Source organism: Hyperolius riggenbachi, chromosome 12, assembly GCF_040937935.1.
Source record: "Hyperolius riggenbachi isolate aHypRig1 chromosome 12, aHypRig1.pri, whole genome shotgun sequence".
Classification (NCBI taxonomy): Eukaryota; Metazoa; Chordata; class Amphibia; order Anura; family Hyperoliidae; genus Hyperolius; species Hyperolius riggenbachi.
In genome coordinates, this window is record NC_090657.1 from 118,777,056 (window position 1) to 118,797,014 (window position 19,959).

Below are 19,959 nucleotides of genomic sequence, written 5' to 3' on the forward strand. Positions count from 1 at the left end.
CCTGCACTTACTCACATCCCTGGGATCCAACACTGCAGTTCTCCATCCGTCCTCCGGGTGACGCTGTACCCCTATAGTGAGATCGCTGGCTGTTGTCATGACAGACAGTGATCTCACCAGAGGGATCCAGAGCCTCGAGGACAAGAAGAATGGCTCCCGGGGGAGGTAAGTTCAAATGCCTGCTGTGCTCTATGCTCTACATAGACCTTGTGGCGTTCACCACGAGTCAGACTTGGGGTTACCGATCAAAGCTGCGAATTTCCAACCCCGAGCCTGACTCGGGCTTACCATCAACGAGGTTAACCATGGTTAACTGCAAGGAAACGTGCAGCCATCATTGCGTTGCATAAAAAGGGCTTCACCGGCAAGGATATTGATGCTCCTAAGATTGCACCGAAATCAACTGTTTATTGGATCATCAACAACTTCAAGGACAAAGGTTCAGTTGTTGTGAAGAAGGCTTCAGGGTGCCCAAGAAAGTCCAGAAAGCACAAGAACTGTCTCTTAAAGAGGATGGAGCTGCAGGATCGGGGTGCCACCACCTTGCTCAGGAATGGCAGCAGGTAGGTGTAATTGCATCTGCATGCTTAGTGAGGGGGAAGACGTTTGGATAATGGCCTGGTGCCAAGAAGGGCAGCAAAAAACTACTTCTCTCCAAGAAAATATCAGGGACAGGCTGATATTCTGCAAAAACGTACATGGCTTGGACTGCCAAGGACTGGGTTAATGTAATTGTTTCTGATGAAGCAGCTTTCCAAATGTTTGGGGCACCTGGTAAAATGATTGTCTGGAGAAGAAACGGTGAGTGTCACCATCAGTCACCTGCCAACAGTAAAGCATCCTGAGACGATTCATGTGTGGGACGGTGTCTCATCCAAGGGAGTAGGCTCACTCACAATTTTGCTTAGGAACAATGTATTTTATAGTATGATGGAGCACCGTGCCATAAGGCCAAAGTGATAACTGAGTGGCTCAGGGAATAAAACATTGAAATGTTGAGTTCATGGCCAGGAAACTATCCAGACCATCATCTAATTGAGAACTTGTGGTCAATCCTCAAGAGGTAGGTGAACAAATAAACAACTCACAAATTCTGACAAATTTCAAGTATTGATTATGAAAGAATGTGTTGCCATCAGTCAGGATTTGGCCCAGAAGTTAATTGACAGCATGCCAGGGTAAATTGCAGAGGTCTCAAAAATGAAAGGCTAAAACTGCAAATATTAACTCTTTGCATAAACCCAATGTAACTGTCAATAAACACCTTTGAAACTTAAGAAATGCTTGTAAGTTATACATCAATACACCACAGAAACAACTGACAAAAAGATCTAAAGATACTGACGCTGCATACTTTGTTAAAACCAGTATTTGGGCCTTTCTTAAAACTTTTGGCCATGACTGTACACCTGTACTAATCGGAAAACGAAAACGCCAAATACTTTGCAGTAGTACAATGTTGTGGTTTAGCACAAAAACAACAAACCAATGGCTTAAATAATCCCTCGACCAAATACTGATTTGACCGAGAAACTTTGCTGCTCCCATATATTCCTCTCTGTAATCCAAACAGACATGGCTGTTTCAAGTTTTCCAGAGCTTGTCTGAGCTTTTTCACAAAGTCCTTGAACACACTACTTGCTACATTGTAGAGAAAATTGTTGTACTGTACTATAAAGTAAAAATGTTTCATATTTAGTAGAAGAATATCTATCTGAAGTGGTAGTTTGGTGAAAACTGGTTACGCTTCAAAACCCCACCATTATTTGACTGATGTTCCCAAAGGAGGTGAAGTGAATCCTCCATTCTAAGTTTGTACTTGTAGTTCCTCATGAAATGGTGACAGTGTCACCAACCTTTTAAATACTTTTTTACTGACACTGGGCCTTGCAGGGCTGGAAAACATGCCATGCCAAAAAATGGGCATGGCCATCCAACAGAACATAGGACTGGTCATAGGTGGAGCCAAATGTACACAAACTTAGCAGTGGTGTAAGTAGACCTGCCCAGCACAACGTTGGATGGATGTTGGACATCCTAAGCTTTCAGGACGCAAAAAACGAAAAAAAATAATGACTGACTTTGACCATCTTATGGCCAAATAGTAAAACTAAATCTAAAAGCATTTTTTTTTAAATACAAATACATATTTTTACATTTTAAATTAACCCATTACCTCCCACACGCCCCAATGCTTACCATTTTGGTTTTTTTTTTTTTTGGGGGGGGGGGGGGGTAAATAAATAGTTACCTTAGGGATTTAACTTTTTTTTTAAAATTTTTTTCTTTTTTTTAAATATGTATGTCAAGAGGGTATATTACTGTTACTTTATAAATTATGGGCTTTCAATTAGGGATAGATGCAAAACTGAAAAAATGCTCCTTTTATTTCAAAATAAAATATTGGCACCGGAAATTGTGATAGGGACATAATTTTAAACGGTGTAAAAACCGGTATAAATGGGCAAATTGTGTGGATTTTAATTACGGTAACAAGCATTTATTTAAAAACTATAATGGCCAAAAACTGAAAAATTATATTTTTCCATTTTTTTTTTCTTATTTTCCCATTAAAAATCATTTAGCATAAAATACTTATTGGCATAATGTACTAATGTACCACCCAAAGAAAGCCTAATTGGTGGCAAAATAACAAGATATAGTTCATTTCATTGTGATAATGAATGGAAGGAGCGCTGAAAGGTGAAAATTGCTCTGGTGCTCAATGGGTAAAACCCCCTCATTTGTGAAGTGGTTAACTATATATTTATGGAGAATTCATAAATACACAGACGTTTGGCTACACTGGCTGTTTGGGAAGAAAAAGTAGTTGAAGATGGAATAGGGTGATTTGTTATGCTCTCTGAATTCTGCATCATTTGCTACTCACAACTTAATTGTTTTATTTTAGAATGTTATCAACACTTTCACACAGACCGCCCATTCAGAGCGCTGCAGTTTCCTGGGGAATGTGGCAGTGGGGACAGCTGTAACAATAGAAGAACTGCAGAAAGCATACCATGCTATTGTCTTGGTGAGAGCAGAGAATGGTCTTGGATTACTGTGTCCTGTTTTGTCAGTCTCTTCTGATGGCTTTTCCTGTGTTACAGAGCTATGGAGCTGAGGACAAACAGAAGCTGGGGATTCCTGGAGAAGATTTACCTGGAGTGTATTCAGCCAGAGACTTTGTGGGCTGGTACAATGGGCTTCCGGACAACAGACATGTGAGTGAAATAAAATTCTGTAAGCTTCTAATTATTACTTCTTTTTGTGTTTTATAAGATGGTTTGTAACATTTATTGAATACCTTAGCAGCTCGGGATAACCCAAAACCACTAGGAAAGTATATAGGGGACTGAAAAATCCTCCTCAAGTGCTCAGTGTGATTTACCTTCTTAAAACAGAAGGTACTTGCGATAATTCAGCTTTAAGTGAACATCTGTAGTTACCCACAATGCACTGCTACTGAATGTGCAAATGATCTCTTTATGCCCCCGAAGCCAGGTTTACATCCAGAACCACTGGTGTATAGCAAACCTATAGCTTTAAATGTTATAGAGCCACATCAACCCAACATGCAGACAGCCTGTTTCTGACTTTTGGTCCTCCTCAGTGCATGGCAGGGATTGATATGGCTGTATGGGATAGGGCTTGGACTAGTACAATAGTAACCAAGCAGCTCAGGGTGACCTAAACCCACTAGGAAAGTATAGGGGGCTAAATGAGACTGATAAGCCTTCTACTAAAAAGCAGTGTGATTTGCCTTCTTAAAACCAGGGCCGGTCCTGGACTTTCTGCTGCCTGAGGCAAAGATCGTGAAGGCGCCCCCCGGTCGACAACCAACCCCCCTACCCCATCCCCCCCCCCCCCCCCCGCCCGCCTGCAGAGGCGTAGCTAGGGTTTTCATCGCCCGGGGACAAAGACTATTAATGCGCCCCCTAAGGTGAAGGGGCGTGGCCAAATGTGGGTGTGGTTATGGGTGGAGCTAAATGTACATGGAGGTTAGCAGGCTCACGCTCACCCACCCTCCCTCAGTATGTACCTTCCAGCATGTTCCAAGACAAATTCAGCAATCATGAGCCCCCCCCCCCCCCCATCAAGACAAATTCCGCAAACATGAGGCCCTCAACATGACTAACTCAGCAATCATGAGGTCCCCAACAAGACAAATTTAGCAATCATGAGGCCCCCAACAAGACAAATTCAGCAATCATGAGGCCCCTAACAAGACAAATTCAGCAATCTTGAGGCCCCCAACAAATCATGAGGCCCCCAACAAGACAAATTCAGTAACCATGAGGCTCCCAACAAGACAAATTCAGCAGTCATGAGGCACATAAATAGCATTTCACATAAATAGGCAGAATGCCCCCTTAATATGGTAGACACCTCTCACCTGGCAGCAGTTCCCCAAAATGCACTCAATCTGACAGCAGTGGTTCCCCAAAAATAGGTAGCCCCAGGTCTATAGGTGTGCCCAGAATAGGTGGCCAGCAGTATAGATGTCCCCAGAACAGGTAGCCAGGGGTATATGTGCCCAGTATATGTAGGCAGGGGTATATGTCCCCAGTATATGTAGCCAGGGGTATATATGCCCAGTATATGTAGGCAGGGGTATATGTTCTTAGTATATATAGCCAGGGGTATATGTCCCCAGTATATATAGCCAGAGGTATATGTCCCCAGTATATATAGCCAGGGGTATATGTCCCCAGTATATGTAGTCAGGGGTATATGTCCCCAGTATATGTAGTCAGGGGTATATGTCCCCAGTATATATAGTCAGGGGTATATGTGCCCAGTGTATGTAGTGGGGGTATATGTAGTCGGGGGTATATGTGCCCAGTATATGTAGCCAGGGGTATATGTGCCCAGTATATGTTGCCAGGTGTATATGTGCCCAGTATATGTAGTCGGGGTTATATGTGCCCAGTATATGTAGCCAGGGGTATATGTAGCCAGGGGTATATATGCCCAGTATATGTAGCCAGGGGTATATGTAGCCAGGGGTATATATGCCCAGTATATCTAGCCAGGGGTAGAATATGTGTCCAGTATATATAGTCAGGGGTATATGTGCCCAGTATATGTAGCCAGGGGTATATGTGCCCAGTATATGTAGCCAGGGGTATAATATGTGCCCAGTATATATAGTCAGGGGTATATGTGCCCAGTATATGTAGCCAGGGATATATGTTCCCAGTATATGTAGCCAGGGGTATATGTGCCGAGTATATGTAACCAGGGGGGATAATATGTGCCCAGTATATATAGTCAGGGGATATATGTGCCCAGTATATGTAGCCAGGGGTATATGTGTCCAGTATATGTAGGCAGGGGTATATGTGCCCAGTATATGTAGCCAGGGGTATATGTAGCCAGGGGTATATGTGCCCAGTATATGTAGCCAGGGGTATATGTGCCCAGTATATATAGTCAGGGGTATATGTGCCCAGTATATGTAGGCAGGGGTATATGTGCCCAGTATATATAGTCAGGGGTATATGTGCCCAGTATATATAGTCGGGTATATGTGCCCAGTATATATAGTCAGGGTTATATGTGCCCAGTATATGTAGTCAGGGGTATAATATGTGCCCAGTATATATAGTCAGGGGTATATGTGCCCAGTATATATACCCAGTATATGTAGGCAGGGGTATATATGCCCAGTATATGTAGCCAGGTGTATATGTGTCCCCAGTATATGTAGGCAGGGGTATATGTCCCCAAAGTAGGTAGCCAGGTGTGCCCCTCCCCAGCAGGAGGGGAACAGCGCAGAGATGAGGGAGAGCTGTGTGGACGGCGGGGAAGGGGGTCAATCTCCCCCCTCCTTCCCTCACCTTAGGTGCTCTCCCTCCCTCGCTTTCCGGGTGGCTGGCAGCGGCGGGAGGAACTTACCTCCGTCTCGTCGCAGCGCCGGATGGATCTGCCGCTACTCCGGTCTGGTCCAGACCAGAGCAGCGGCTGCGCACCCGAACTTCCGGCGCTGGAGCGAGACGGAGGTAAGTCCCGCCTGCCGCTGCCAGCCACCCGGACAGTAATGGACGGGACAGCGAGGGAGGGAGAGCACCTAAGGTGAGGGAAGGAGGGGGGAGATTGCCACCCTTCCCCGCCGTCCGCACAGCTCTCCCTCATCTCCGCGCAGTTCCCCTCCTGCTGGGACCGTGTCTGTGACAATCAGGCAGGGCCAGGGCAGCAGAGCGGGCGGCAGCCGCCGCCATCAGCAGACTTAGGCAGCGCTGCGTCACAGCTTTGGAGGAGACAGGATAGGCCGCAGAGCTCAGAGTCGTCGGACTCGGAGGCCGGGCCCGGCGGCATCATGGGTGGCACGTGGCAGCAGAACTGGCGGGCGGTGCACACAGCCTAATGGGGGGCGGCCGCGGGTCCCAGAACACAGTCCGGGCAGACTCGGTCTCAGCGGAGGGCCACTCACCGTGTGTGCAGTGCAGGCACGGGGTCGGAGGCGGGGTCGGGCACCACAGGAGCAGCCGGACTTCACTGCAGAGTCTGCACTGCAGCCTGCACTGTCTCTCCTCTCCGTCACACTTCCTCTTTATGCCTGGTGCCGCCCCTCCACTTCCTGCTGCCTGAGGAACCCGCCTCACCCCGCCTCATGGGCGGGCCGGCTCTGCTTAAAACAGAAGGTATTTGCGGTAATTCAGATTTAACATTTATTGAGCAACTTTTCTCCAGCCGTCATACGGGACACTGGAGATGTGGCTCAGCCCATCCAATCAGTGGAAACCACCTGAAAGAGTAAAAAGAGTATTAATAGCCCCCACCCTCCCCTGGCTCCTCAGTTTAATTTGGTTTCCGTCCCGGAAACACCGAAGAGGAGTAGCTCCCTTAGTTTTTATTATTTTTTAGCTTCACTAGGTGGTGAGGCCAAGAGAAGACCGGGTGTTTGGTGATCGTTGTGAACGCTAAGTGGCGTCTCTTTATGCACCCGGTTTTCTGCCGAACGCGGTGTTCGGATGTCGATCCCTCTGCCCTCCGTATGCATTTGTGCGGGCAAGGATCGTGGGACTCTCCCCCAGCTGCTTGGCATCCTCTTGGCAGCACTGCGCATGCAGGAAATCCCTGGGCCACAAGCGATGGTTGGGAAGCTGGCGCTGGTGGGGGAGTCTAATATAGGAGAACTAGGCAGCATAAGAAATGGAACTGCTCCTGTTGTTCTCCCCCATGCTGGAAAGATAGGATCACAGACAAGAGGCTTCCCAGTCTGTTCCAGCAGCAGAGGTGACTGCATTGACCATACTGGAGAGATGGGATCACAGGCAAGAGGCTTCCCAGTCTGTCCAGCAGCAGAGGTGAGTGCATTATCCAGGCTGGAAAGATGGGATCACAGGCAAGAGGCTTCCCAGTCTGTTCCAGCAGCAGAGGTGAGTGCATTGACCATGCTGGAGAGATGGGATAACAGGCATGAGGCTTCCTAGTCTGTTCCAGCAGATGAGGTGTGTGCACTGATAGTGTGTTTTTGCAGGGATATACACTCATATTATGCAGTTTAGAGTGTGATTTCACCTGTGTTTTGTCCTTTCCCGCTATCTATTTCATAGCAAGCTGAAAGTAAAAGCGGGGGAGGTATAGGATAATGTTTGGAGAAGCCAAGAACTAAAAAGGTTGCTATTGCAACATTAAGCTTCCCCAGTATTATAACGAGATGATTTGTCAAGCCTGCAGTAGATCTATGAGTGCTGTAGTGATTGACAATTTATACAAAGAGGTAATGGAGTCTTTCAGGGTAAGGGAAGCCCTGAGCAGTCTTAAGGAGTCATTTGTTTCCTATGCTAGCTGCAGAAACTAACATTTTGCAGGGATGTGCACTCATAGGTTTAAGATTAGAGTGATTTTCCCTGTATCTATTTTTTTCTTTTCTCCTATCCTCTGTGTCCATGTGATCTAGCTGTGAATGTTAAGCAGCAGGTGGAGTGAAGGTGAAATTGTTGCCATTGCAGCAATTGGCTTCCCCAATATTAGAACATGGTGATTTGTCAAACCTGCGCTGAAGCGATGGTGATTGACAATTAAGTGGTAATGGAAACTTTCAAGAAATGAATCTCTGGTTAGTTTTCAAGGAGTCCCTTGTTTCGAATTTGACTTCGAATCTGTTTCGATTATGACTTTCAGTCTGTTGCGATTATGACTTTGTCTGTTGCGATTATGACTTTGTCTGTTGCGATTATGACTTGTCTGTTGCGATTATGACTTGTCTGTTGCGATTATGACTTGTCTGTTGCGATTATGACTTGTCTGTTGCGATTATGACTTTGTCTCTTTCGATTATGACTTTGTCTCTTTCGATTATGACTTTGTCTCTTTCGATTATGACTTGGTCTCTTTCCATTATGACTTTGTCTCTTTCGATTATGACTTCGAGTCTTTCCATTATGACTTCAAGTCTGTTTCGATTTTGACTTTCAGTCTTTCGATTATGACTTCGAGTCTTTCGATTAGGACTTCGAGTCTTTCGATTTTGACTTTATGTCTTTCGATTATGACTTTCAGTCTTTCGTTTATGACTTTCAGTCTTTCGATTATGACTTTCAGTCTTTCGATTAGGACTTTCAGTCTTTCGATTAGGACTTTCAGTCTTTCGATTAGGACTTTCAGTCTTTCGATTAGGACTTTCAGTCTTTCGATTAGGACTTTCAGTCTTTCGATTAGGACTTTCAGTCTTTCGATTAGGACTTTGTCTTTCGATTAGGACTTTCAGTGTTTCGATTAGGACTCCGAGTCTGTTTCGATTTTGATTTCGAGTCTGTTTCGAGTTTGACTTTCAGTCTTTCGATTTTGACTTTCAGTCTTTCGATTTTGACTTTCAGTCTTTCGATTTTGACTTTCAGTCTGTTTCGATTTTGACTTTCAGTCTGTTTCGATTTTGACTTCGAGTCGGTTTCGATTTTGACTTCGAGTCGGTTTCGATTTTTACTTTGTCTTTCAATTTTGACTTTCAGTCTTTCGATTTTGACTTTCAGTCTTTCGATTTTGACTTTCAGTCTTTCGATTATGACTTTCAGTCTTTCGATTATGACTTTCAGTCTTTCGATTTTGACTTTGTCTTTCGATTATGACTTTCAGTCTTTCGATTATGACTTTCAGTCTTTCGATTATGACTTTCAGTCTTTCGATTTTGACTTTCAGTCTTTCGATTTTGACTTTCAGTCTTTCGATTTTGACTTTGTCTTTCGATGATGACTTTCAGTCTTTCGATGATGACTTTCTATCGGTTTTGACTTCGAGCCTCTTTCGAATTGGTTTGCAAACCTGTTTCGAATTGGTCTGATATACAGGCCGGCACTTTAACTATGCTGGCTGTGGATATTGAAAATCTTGTAGAGAGGATATAGGTGGAGAGCAGAGTTGACAATACTGCTCTGAGGGCCAGTGCGGTTGTGTGGCAGAACTGTTCTGCATGGGAATTTACTGCCCATACGGTTCTGTGGACCTATGCATAGTACGGTGTTGTTTTGGTAGAGTAGTGCTCCAGGGTTGTGGCCCTCCCTAGTTATGTCTTTTCAGACTACTTGTTTATCATCTCCAGTGTCCCGTATGACGGCTGAAGAATATTACAGTTAGACTTACCGGTAACTGTATTTCTAGACGTCATACGGGACACCGACCCACCTCTATTCCTGTCGCACTCTCTTACGGCTATTGGATTGGGGGTTTATGGGTTACACTTCTTTTGAGGTGTCTTATTTCCTCTCCTCTTCTCTGTGTTTTAGTTGGAAGTTACTTGCATTACACTGAGGAGCCAGGGGAGGGTGAGGGCTATTAATACTCTTTTTACTCTTTCAGGTGGTTTCCACTGATTGGATGGGCTGAGCCACATCTCCAGTGTCCCGTATGACGTCTAGAAATACAGTTACCGGTAAGTCTAACTGTAATATTTCGATCTAATGATATGATAAAAAGACCATGGATTAACATACGCACGCACACTTTTGGCCTAAAAAATAGGCCAAAAGCCATGATTAGCTGAAAGTGTAACTTTATCATGCCATCAGGCACGATTTTATTTCTCAGAAGCCTATAGGCGCAGATGTTCTGGTGCCCTAAACTCCACCCCTCAGGACAGCCCCCGCCAATTTCTATGAAATAAAATATTCACGCTATATAAGTAAACGATAATCTTGTAGGACATTAGACTATGACTATGGTAGGAGTAGATTGTGAAATTCTCCCAGGACAGTCAGTGATATGATTGACTATGTGCTCCGTAAAGTGCTGCAGAAAATGTCAGTGCTATATAAATACATAATGGTAATATGGTAGGACATTAGACTATGACTAAGGCAGGGATTAGACACTGAGCTCCTCTAAGGACAGTCCTTGAGATGACTATGTACTCTGTAAAGTGCTGCAGATGGTGTCAGTGCTATATAAATACATAATAATTTCATGGTAGGACACTAGACTGTTATTATGGTAGAGTCACCTTTTAAATCTCCTTTCTTTCCCACTGTGACATTGTGAAGACAGTAGGAGGCGCCCTTGTTGTTTGTTCTGTAATACTGCATCAAAATCAAGTGTATGGTAAATAATATAAATCGCCTACCTTATGAAAAACCACTTCACTCAGTAGGTAAGATGAAAAACATTTATTGGTAAGAAGCACTCTGGACTACGCGTTTCGCGGCATAAACCGCTTCATCAGGTCAAAGTATGGTGCTTTAAAGAGAAAATTACAGTGGACGCTCAGTATGCCAACATACCATAAACATATTAAAATCAACATCATTATTAGTAACTGTTTATATATATATTCTTAGGGCTGTGCTGCCTTTAAAATGATTCAAGGATATTTAGACCAATATACTATGAATTCCTGCACACAGCTTTGACTTAATCAAACCTTGCTGAATCTAACATCAAACTTTCAGCGCACACCAAGTCTCTGAATGTCCTTTCAGACCTTACTGTAGCTAAACAGTTTCTATATAATAACCATCAGTTCCAAGTTCCAATATCAGTAATCGTGGGTTCGCTGCTGCAACTTTCCAGAGTTCCAGATGATAAATATATACTGAGCTGCGCTCCCACAGCTCCTATAAAAATAAAACCACAATACACATAGCGTGATCCTGTATTTAAATAATCACTAGCACCCTGGTGAAAAGTGATAAAGTGCAGCGCTCGTGCCTCCTCTCCCCAATAAAGATTGCGCTCACCAGATTAACACCACCTCAAACATCAGGTGGATCTAGCGTGTGTATATGAATCATCCACTGGCACTGTAGGCTCTTCTATACTTCTTTAATACTCCAATAAAAGCGTTGTAGCATAAAATACACAAACATAAAAACCATCATAGCGTAACACTGTATGATCAGAGAAAGCTTGCCTGCGCGTATAGTGCGCACTCACGTGTGTCGCCTTGTTGTAGCGCATATCACAAACATCCTAGCAGCAGGGTCTGTCCTGGCAGCAAGATGAGGAGTAACGGCGTCCCGTGTCCCCCTAGCTCTTTCCGGCCACCCAGGTCTCGCTCCCACGCTTCCTCCGCAACTGTGAATTCACCCGACTCTCTCAGTAGCAGTGACGTCAGACGCGCCGGCCGTAGCTCCGCCCTACGCGTTTCGTCCAATCAGACTCATCAGGGGCTGACGTCACTAGCGCGCCACGCCCCTTTTATACTGCTCTGAGTCAATTGGCTCTCCCCGACGTATGGCCTTCCTCATGGGCTTCATGAACATGGCGGCCGTATATGTTAAACAGTGTGCCATCCCCCAGCTATAGGGAGGCATACCGTTCACCCACAGGCACCGCTGCTATTACAATAATATCCTTATACTTATACATCTAAACATTATCATATATACAATTTACATAATATAGATTGAATAATATAAAATTATAAGAAAAATAAAAATTGGAATGCCAATTGCTTGAGCCAATATTAATACACCATTTACTTATAATCCAGCGCCTGCGTATCGCCATCTAGTGGTCATATTGAATTATTCTGCCAGCATGATTCCTATGGGCTATATATCACCCTATTGCACAACACGATCATTTGAATTAACCTATCTATCCTAATCCCTTAATAATACTATCTGTGCCCATAAATATCAGTACAATTACACCATTATTGTTTATACACAACCCACCCTTCCCATATCGTCTTAAAAGGTCTGTGCTAATATAACAATTTAGGGCAAACTAGTGATCCCAAATTGTAAATCCACCTACCCTCAGCTTTGGAGATCTCTTTCACCAGACTGGATCCTCTCCATTTTTTTTACATATTTTTCTATTCCCATAAATTTTAAGTTACTTGGATCTGATCCATCAACCAATCTATAATAATTAGATACGCTGTGTGTTGCAATCCTTTGGAGATGTTATATATATGTTGTCCAATCCTTTTACATAAGGCTCTAGTGGTCCTACCCACGTATTCCAGCCCACATGGGCACCACAATATGTATATCACTCCTACAGTATTACAAGTTATACGTTGCCTTATTTTCCAGGACTTACCAGTATTCCTGGCTATTATTTCATTTCCCCTTACAGCCTTGGCCTCTCTGCATCCCCTGCAACCTCTACAGGGAAAAAATCCTTTTTGACCCAGCAGGTCACCCACATTTGACCTCGGAGGCTCAATGAAGCTGTTAACCAGCCTTGATTTTAAGTTAGGTGCTTTTCTGTAAATAAAACTTGGTCTGGTGGGGATAACTTTCTGGAGAACAGGGTCCAATTGTAATATAGTCCAGTGCTTTTTTTATTATTTTTTTCAAAATCCCGGTATTGACTGTTATAATCCAATAATATGTCAAACTCCCTGGTTCCTCTGTCATTTTTCACTTTATTTTTTATTAATTCATCTCGGTTCACCTTTGCTACATTCTCAACCTCTGCCTGTAGCTGCTCCTCCTCGTACCCCTTTTCCCTAAATCTTTGGGTTATAATCCTACTCTGTTCTCTATAATCCTCCAATTCTGAGCAGTTCCTCCTAATTCTCATTAGTGGGCCTTTAGGGATATTATTCAGCCACCGTTTATGGTGGCAGCTATCCTTTGGGATATACCCGTTCTTATCTGTTGGGTATGTGAATAATACTAGTAATACAGGCATAAAAGTTTCTTAACATGGCTAAGCAACTATATGATACATAATATTTATAGTACAAGTAAAAAAGTTTTATGTATTTAAATTATTTACCATACACTTGATTTTGATGCAGTATTACAGAACAAACAACAAGGGCGCCTCCTACTGTCTTCACAATTGATGCATAGCATCCCACATAGTGGGAGTGTTATTTTCTGCCACAAATTTGTGGCAAAAAAGTTTTTTTTTTCCAAAGGAGCTGCGACCATCCATAGAAAAGACCGAGTGGGAACGGGACTTCCCCACATGCCCATTTGAGTGGTTGCCTATCAGCAACCTACACTTGTGAGTAGTATTTTTATTTACACCTAGACCGTCCTATAAGGATGATACACTATAGGGGCTCCCGGTGTCTCTGTGTTTTTTTTCGTTTTTATCCACCACAGTTCTCCCATTCTGACATTGTTTGGAGTTCAGGATAGGCGCCTGGAGATGGTGGCCTCGGGCAGCTTGCTTTGTCTTTTTGTTTGTTTTATGTATTTTTGTTTTTCACCATTGCCTTGTGCAACCCAACCCGGATAACCTTCACCGGTGAACAACTACTGAGCATTAGGAACTTAGCTAAATATAATCTACCCCTGGATATTTCATCTACTCTTGATCTTCTGGGGATTCTAACCAGTGGAGTTACTGTGCTGAATCAGGCAGTGAAGCTTAGAAGAAGAGGTAATTGCTCCAGGATCCAGACTCGCTTTTGACGCAGAGGACTGCGCTCTCCACTACCTACTCTCTAATGTCACGTCCATATGTAACAAACTAGATGAGCTTCAACTACTGATCAGGACAAAGGACTTTCATCTCTCTGCTTCTCTTTGCTTCACAGAAACTTGGCTTCTGAGCTTATTCCAGACAACGCTCTGCAGATTAATGGATTTACACTCTATGGATCTGACTGGGACCCACTTATTTCTGGCAAAACCAAAGGTGGAGGACTCTATATTAATGATGGGTGGTACACGGATGTTAGTTATTAAGAGGACATGCTCGGCTGGACTGGAAACACTCTTCATAAACTGCAGACCCTATTACTCACCCCATGAGATTCCTTCATTTATTTTAGTTGCTGTGTACATCCCTCAGCAAACGTGTGCAGCCTGCGCTTCAAGATCTCGCAGATCAAATCACTGAGGCGGGAAGGGAGTATCCCAATTCTTTCTTTCTTTTTTTATCATACTAGGGGATTTCAACGGTACTAATCTTTCCAAAGAACTCCCCAAATACAGGCAACACGTCACAAGCACAACTAGAGAAGGTAAGACACTTGATCACTGTTACACTACGACTAAGGACTCTTATCACTCTGTCAGCAGGGCAGCTTTGGGAACTCTGGATGTATGTTGGGATAAGCTGTACATCAGCATGATCAAAGGCTAAAAACTGCCAAACCTGTAGTGACCACAGTTAAAGTGGACCCAAATTAAAAATAAAAATTTTCAGAAATAGAATATATTTTCTAAATTATAATGATAAATAGCAGCCTTTTTTTCAGCTGCATGATCACAAATATAGAATATTTTACATTTATTGGAGGAACCTCCTTCCTTCCTTTTATATTGCCGGGGCAGAATACGGCAAACAGGTAGAGGAGATAAAAAACAAAAACATAACACATGCTGCTGCTGATGTCACGGGGAGGTGATCTCAGCTTGTGTGAGATTTCACATAGACGATGCCCCTGTGAGGGACGGTAGCTGATGACAAACCCACCCATGATCTAAAACCTCCTACTAACTTCAGAAGAAATGGCTGCCACCTGTATCACCCTAGTTATGAAAAGAGAAGGGTGAAAAGCATGTACTGAAATGCTCATAGGCTTGAAGGAGTGTTTATTTATCTTTGTATGTGTCAGAGTGGAGCAAATAAATATTTTGAATTTAAAAAATGTTTGGTTTGGGTCCGCTTTAAGAAATGGACTAGCGAACCTGTAGAAAATCTACAGAGCTGCTTTGATTTGACTGACTGGAATATATTCAAAGAATCCTCCAGTGAACTAAATGAATACACTGACTGTGTGACATCATATATTACCTTTTGCGAAGAGTCCTGTATTCCCACTAAAAAGTGCATTGGTACAACAACCATACACCCTGGTTTACTTACATCTTAGGAAGTTGCGCCTTGATAAAGAAAGGACATATTGTACAGGTGATAAAGTCCTCTACAAAGCTGCTAAATACAAACTGCAGAGAGCCATTACTGACACAAAAAAAGATTATTCTAAAAAACTTGTGGAAAAATGTTCCATGGCAGACTCGTCCACAGTATGGAAATCTCTACATGAAATTACCAACTACAGAAAGAAATCTCCACATTCCCTACACAACCTGCAGCTTGCAAATGAGTTGACTACTTTTTATTGCAGGTTTGACACTACCAACAAATGCCAAACACACCAAGTCAATTTGCATAATTTGCATCTCTGCAACAGGCAAACTGAGCACTCCTCCAGCCAGCCAACGTCTCCACCCCCTGTGGTTTATCCGCATCTACACAACACAGGAGGCCAGACACAATCTGCTAACCTGTCCCCAGATGTGCATGCTCTACCAATATGCCAATCAGATGTAAACCAGCTCTTCAAAAAATAGAAAACAAATAAAAGGGTAGAAGACCGAGAGCCCAATATGGTGTAGCATGTATAAGACAAGGGAGGGATGTAATATGAAGCGTAAGTATTATACTTACAAACCAGGGTTACCTCCAAGGCAACCACTGAAAAGGCAGGTGGGGAGAACAAGCCTGTCCCCACTCAGGATTAAGATGTCGCTCTCTGTGGATAGGAGGAAAGTAAGTGTGTATCACCCTTCCATCAAGGGTAGACTTCTAGATACGCAGAGTTGTACAGAGGCGCCAGTAGGATAAAAGTCACTAAAAACTTTAAAATATTCAGGCTGCGGTGGTGGACCAGCCAACCCAAAACAGACACATGTACTGTGAATGTAAAGCAATAAAAAGCAATAAAGCAATAAAAAGTTGCAAAGCGTTTCGCAGGCAAAATCCCGCTTCTTCAGGCAATAAATGACAGGAGTGATACACAGCACGGGGTCAAGGAAATGCTTGGCACCTCTGTGAGCATTTCCTTGACCCCCGTGCTGTGTATCACTCCTGTCAATTATTGCCTGAAAAAGTGGGATTTTAGCGGTTTGTGACTTTTATCCTACTGGTGCCTCTATACAACTCTGCGTATCTAGAAAACAAATGAAGTACATGGACCAGACTCTGTAACTGCAAAATGTTTTAGACTCTTTGCCGATCAATTAGCGCCTGTATTCACAGACATATTCAAATCATCTCTGGAACTCTCAATTGTCCCTGCCTGTTTTAAGAGCTGAATCATTGTACCAATTCGCAAAAAATCAAAACCTACATGCTTAAACGATTACAGGCCTGTTGCCCTGACATCATTGGTTATGAAAGCATTCGAAAAACTGATAATTGCTTATTTGAAATCCATCACAGATCCCCTGCTGGACTCTCTGCAGTTTGCCTACAGGCCTAATAGATCTGCAGATGACGCCGTTAACATGTGCATGCATTATGTTCTACAGCATCTAGACACCCTTGGGAACTACACCAGGATTTTATTCATAACTTTCAGCTCTGCGTTTAATACCATAATTCCATCACTGCTACACATCAAGCTCTCCCAGCTACACATACCTGAATCTATCTGCAAATGTATAACCAATTTCTTAACCGCATGGAGACAGCATGTTAGAATTGGGAAACGCACATCAAGCTCTCTGACAGTCAGTACTGGTGCACCCCAGGGCTGTGTGCTTTCCCCACTGCTCTACTCACTTTATAACAATGACTGCATTTCCACAGATCCATCTGTTAAGGTTCTGAAGTTTGCAGATGACGCAACAGTAGTTGGTGTCATACAAAACGGGAACGAGTCTGCATACAGGCATGTAGTGGGACAGCTTTCGTCCTGGTGCAGCAGCAAGAACTTGGAACTAAATGCTCTCAAAACCATGGAAATAACAGACTTTAGGAGATCTCCATTACACCCCCCCCCCCCCCCCGAACCTCCCCTTAACCATAAATGGATCCACAATAACCCAGGTAGAGTCATTCAAGTTTCTTGGGTCCACAATCTCAACAATCTCAAACAACCTAAAATGGGATAACAATACGGCCACTATCGTCAAGAAAGCGCAGCAGAGGATGTACCATCTATGGCAGCTGAGAAAGTTTGGTCTCCCTAAAAAACTAATGGTGCCATTCTACACTGCAATCATTGAATCCACCATAACATCATCTTTGACTGTTTGGTCAGCATTAGAAAAGGGGAGGCTGCAGCGCATCATCCGAACAGCAGAAAGGATAATTGGCTGTAGCTTACCTTCCCTGCAGGATCTTTACACTAGCAGGTGCAGAAAGAGAGCAACCAAAATTGCCTCTGACCCCTCTAACCCTGCACACTCCATCTTCCAGCTCATGCCTTCTGGAGTAAAAATCCGGTCAATCGCAACTAAAACCTCTAGACACAGAAAAAGCTTTCTTCCTCAGGAGGTAGCCATGCTTAATGCTGAACCACGCTAGAGCTGCTAAGACTTGAAAGTAGGGTTGCAACGGTATGAAAATTCACGGTATGATAACCGTCAAAAAAAATACCACGGTATGACGGTATTACGGTATACGGTATTGCGCAATTATTCTCATTACAATTACCCTTATAAAAATGAGAAAATGTCAAAGTTGAACAAACTCTTCTTTATTAAACTCTTAATGGTTAGGGTCCTCCTGTCATGCTTGAAATATTTACTCTTCTACATGTCAAAAAAACAATACCAAAAGTAAATCTCAATCTCTCGTGTCACATGACTGCCTATGGCAGAGAGGGCAGATAATAAGGCCATTGGAAAGCACAGAAGGTTAATATGTGTGCTTCCATGAAACAGGAAGTAGAAACTGTGCAGATTTATTTTAGGATTTGTATCAGCTGTAGCAAAGAAAGAAATTGCTGTTGCATATCTTTGAGCAGAGAGGACGTTTTGAATTCAGGTCCACTTCAAAAATGTTGGTGAAGCATAGTGAAAGTTTTATACATAACTGCAGCTTCCTCCAACCCATCATGCGCACAGATCCCTCCCACGCCGCCATACTCAGCCTTTTCTATCGCTGGTATTGAGTCCGGTAACTTGAGCCAGTCGCGGCCAGTCTGAGCATGCGCAGTGCGTTCTCTACAGCAGAGAATAATACTACGCAGGCATAGTAATATTTTCTGCCAGAGACAGAGGGAGCGCACTGCGCATGCGTAAAACTGGCCGCGACTGGCCAAAGTTACGGGACTCAGTAACAGCGATAGAAGAGGCTGAGGAAGGCAGCGAGGGAGGGATCTGTGCGCATAATGGGTTGGAGGAAGCCGCAGTTATGTATAAAACTTTCACTATGTTGCGTCTCTGGTTTCCTTTAAAGGATACCAGAGCTGAAAAATAAAATGCAAATGGGTGGAGAGGACATGAATTAGGTGAAGTCCTGTGCTAAGCCACTGCGGGCGATTTCATTAAAAAGTAGGGGGACAGTAGAACAGGGGGGAGCGTTGGGCATGAGGACACATAAAAACACACACACACACACACACACACACACACACACACACACACACACGCCATAGTACGTATACACACTGGCTGCATTCATACAAGCACAGCACCTCTCACACAGTAGCACTGCTTATCTGGTGTCGCAAGCTTCAGCTCCCCACGTGCAGTGTGTCTCTCGCTCCTTCTCCCAGGCGGGCGGCATACTCATCATTTTCATGGGGGAGGAGCGCTGGACATTCCTTTGAACACTGATCTGTATCAGTGTTTATGTCAGCTCTGCAGTCGGGGGAGGCAGGGGGCTGCATGCATCTAGCAGAAGGGAGAACGGGCTGTAGCCTTTTCTCATTTGCCTATTTATTTTGCAGGAATGACCTGGTGACTCCCCCTCTGCCTTTGTGGTACAGTCCACAATACAAAAAAAAAACACAAGCAGATACATTGCCGGGAAAATCATTCGCCGTGTGTGCTCCAGCCGTGGCCGCGTCATTACAGGACGCGCATCACCGCCCAGCTCCTGCACTCATATCGGCAAGCCTCCCGCAATCAAGAACAAGCTTTGGGAGCTTGTCTTTGTTAGGAAGGGAGACACAGAGCAGGGCAATGCCGGAGCAGTGGCGGGGATGCAAAAATACAGCAAAAACCGGTATTTCCTAAAAGTGCTTACCGTGATTACCGTGCATTGTAAAACCGTGATATACCGTAATACCGGTAAATCGCGGCAACCCTACTTGAAAGTAATCAGCACAGAACTGAAAATGATCAATTCTCAACTTGCTTACTGCCACTATACTTGCATACTGTCCTTGACTTGTAATGGACATACTGTCTGTCCTTGTATTTTTGTTTGCGTTTGTTAAAGTGGACCCAAATTAAAAATACAAGATTTCAGAAATAAAATCTATTTTCTAAATTATAATAATAAAAAGCAGCCATTTTTTAGCTGCATGATGACAAATATAAAATATTTTACATTTATTGGAGGAACCCCTCCCTTCCTTTCATATTGCCGGGACAGAATCCGGCAAACTGGTGGAGTAGGTGGTGTCCGGCAAAGGAGGAATTGCTAATGGCTGCCACCTGAATAACTCTAGTTATGGAAAGAGAAGGGTGAAAAGCATGCACTGAAATGCTCATAAGCTTGAAGGAGTGTTTATTTATCTTTGTATGTGTCAGAGTGGTGCAACTAAATATTTTGAATTACATTTTTTTTTTTATTTGGGTCCAGTTTAAGCAACTGCCAAGACAAATTCCTTGTAAACTTACTTGGCGAAATAAATTGATT

At 43.6% G+C, this 19,959-nt stretch overlaps 1 protein-coding gene across 2 annotated transcripts in view; it reads left to right on the top strand.

The window, feature by feature from the left end:
• The window catches only part of FDXR (ferredoxin reductase), a 317,763-nt gene that overhangs the window by 96,217 nt on the left and 201,587 nt on the right, over window positions 1-19,959 (top strand). The window contains exons 4-5 of one of the 2 annotated variants that reach the window (XM_068263200.1): window positions 2,912-3,034; window positions 3,111-3,224. In XM_068263200.1, coding sequence (XP_068119301.1) covers window positions 2,912-3,034; window positions 3,111-3,224 — 237 coding nt within the window. The remainder of the gene's footprint in view (window positions 1-2,911; window positions 3,035-3,110; window positions 3,225-19,959) is intronic. The other variant, XM_068263201.1, reaches the window with a different exon arrangement.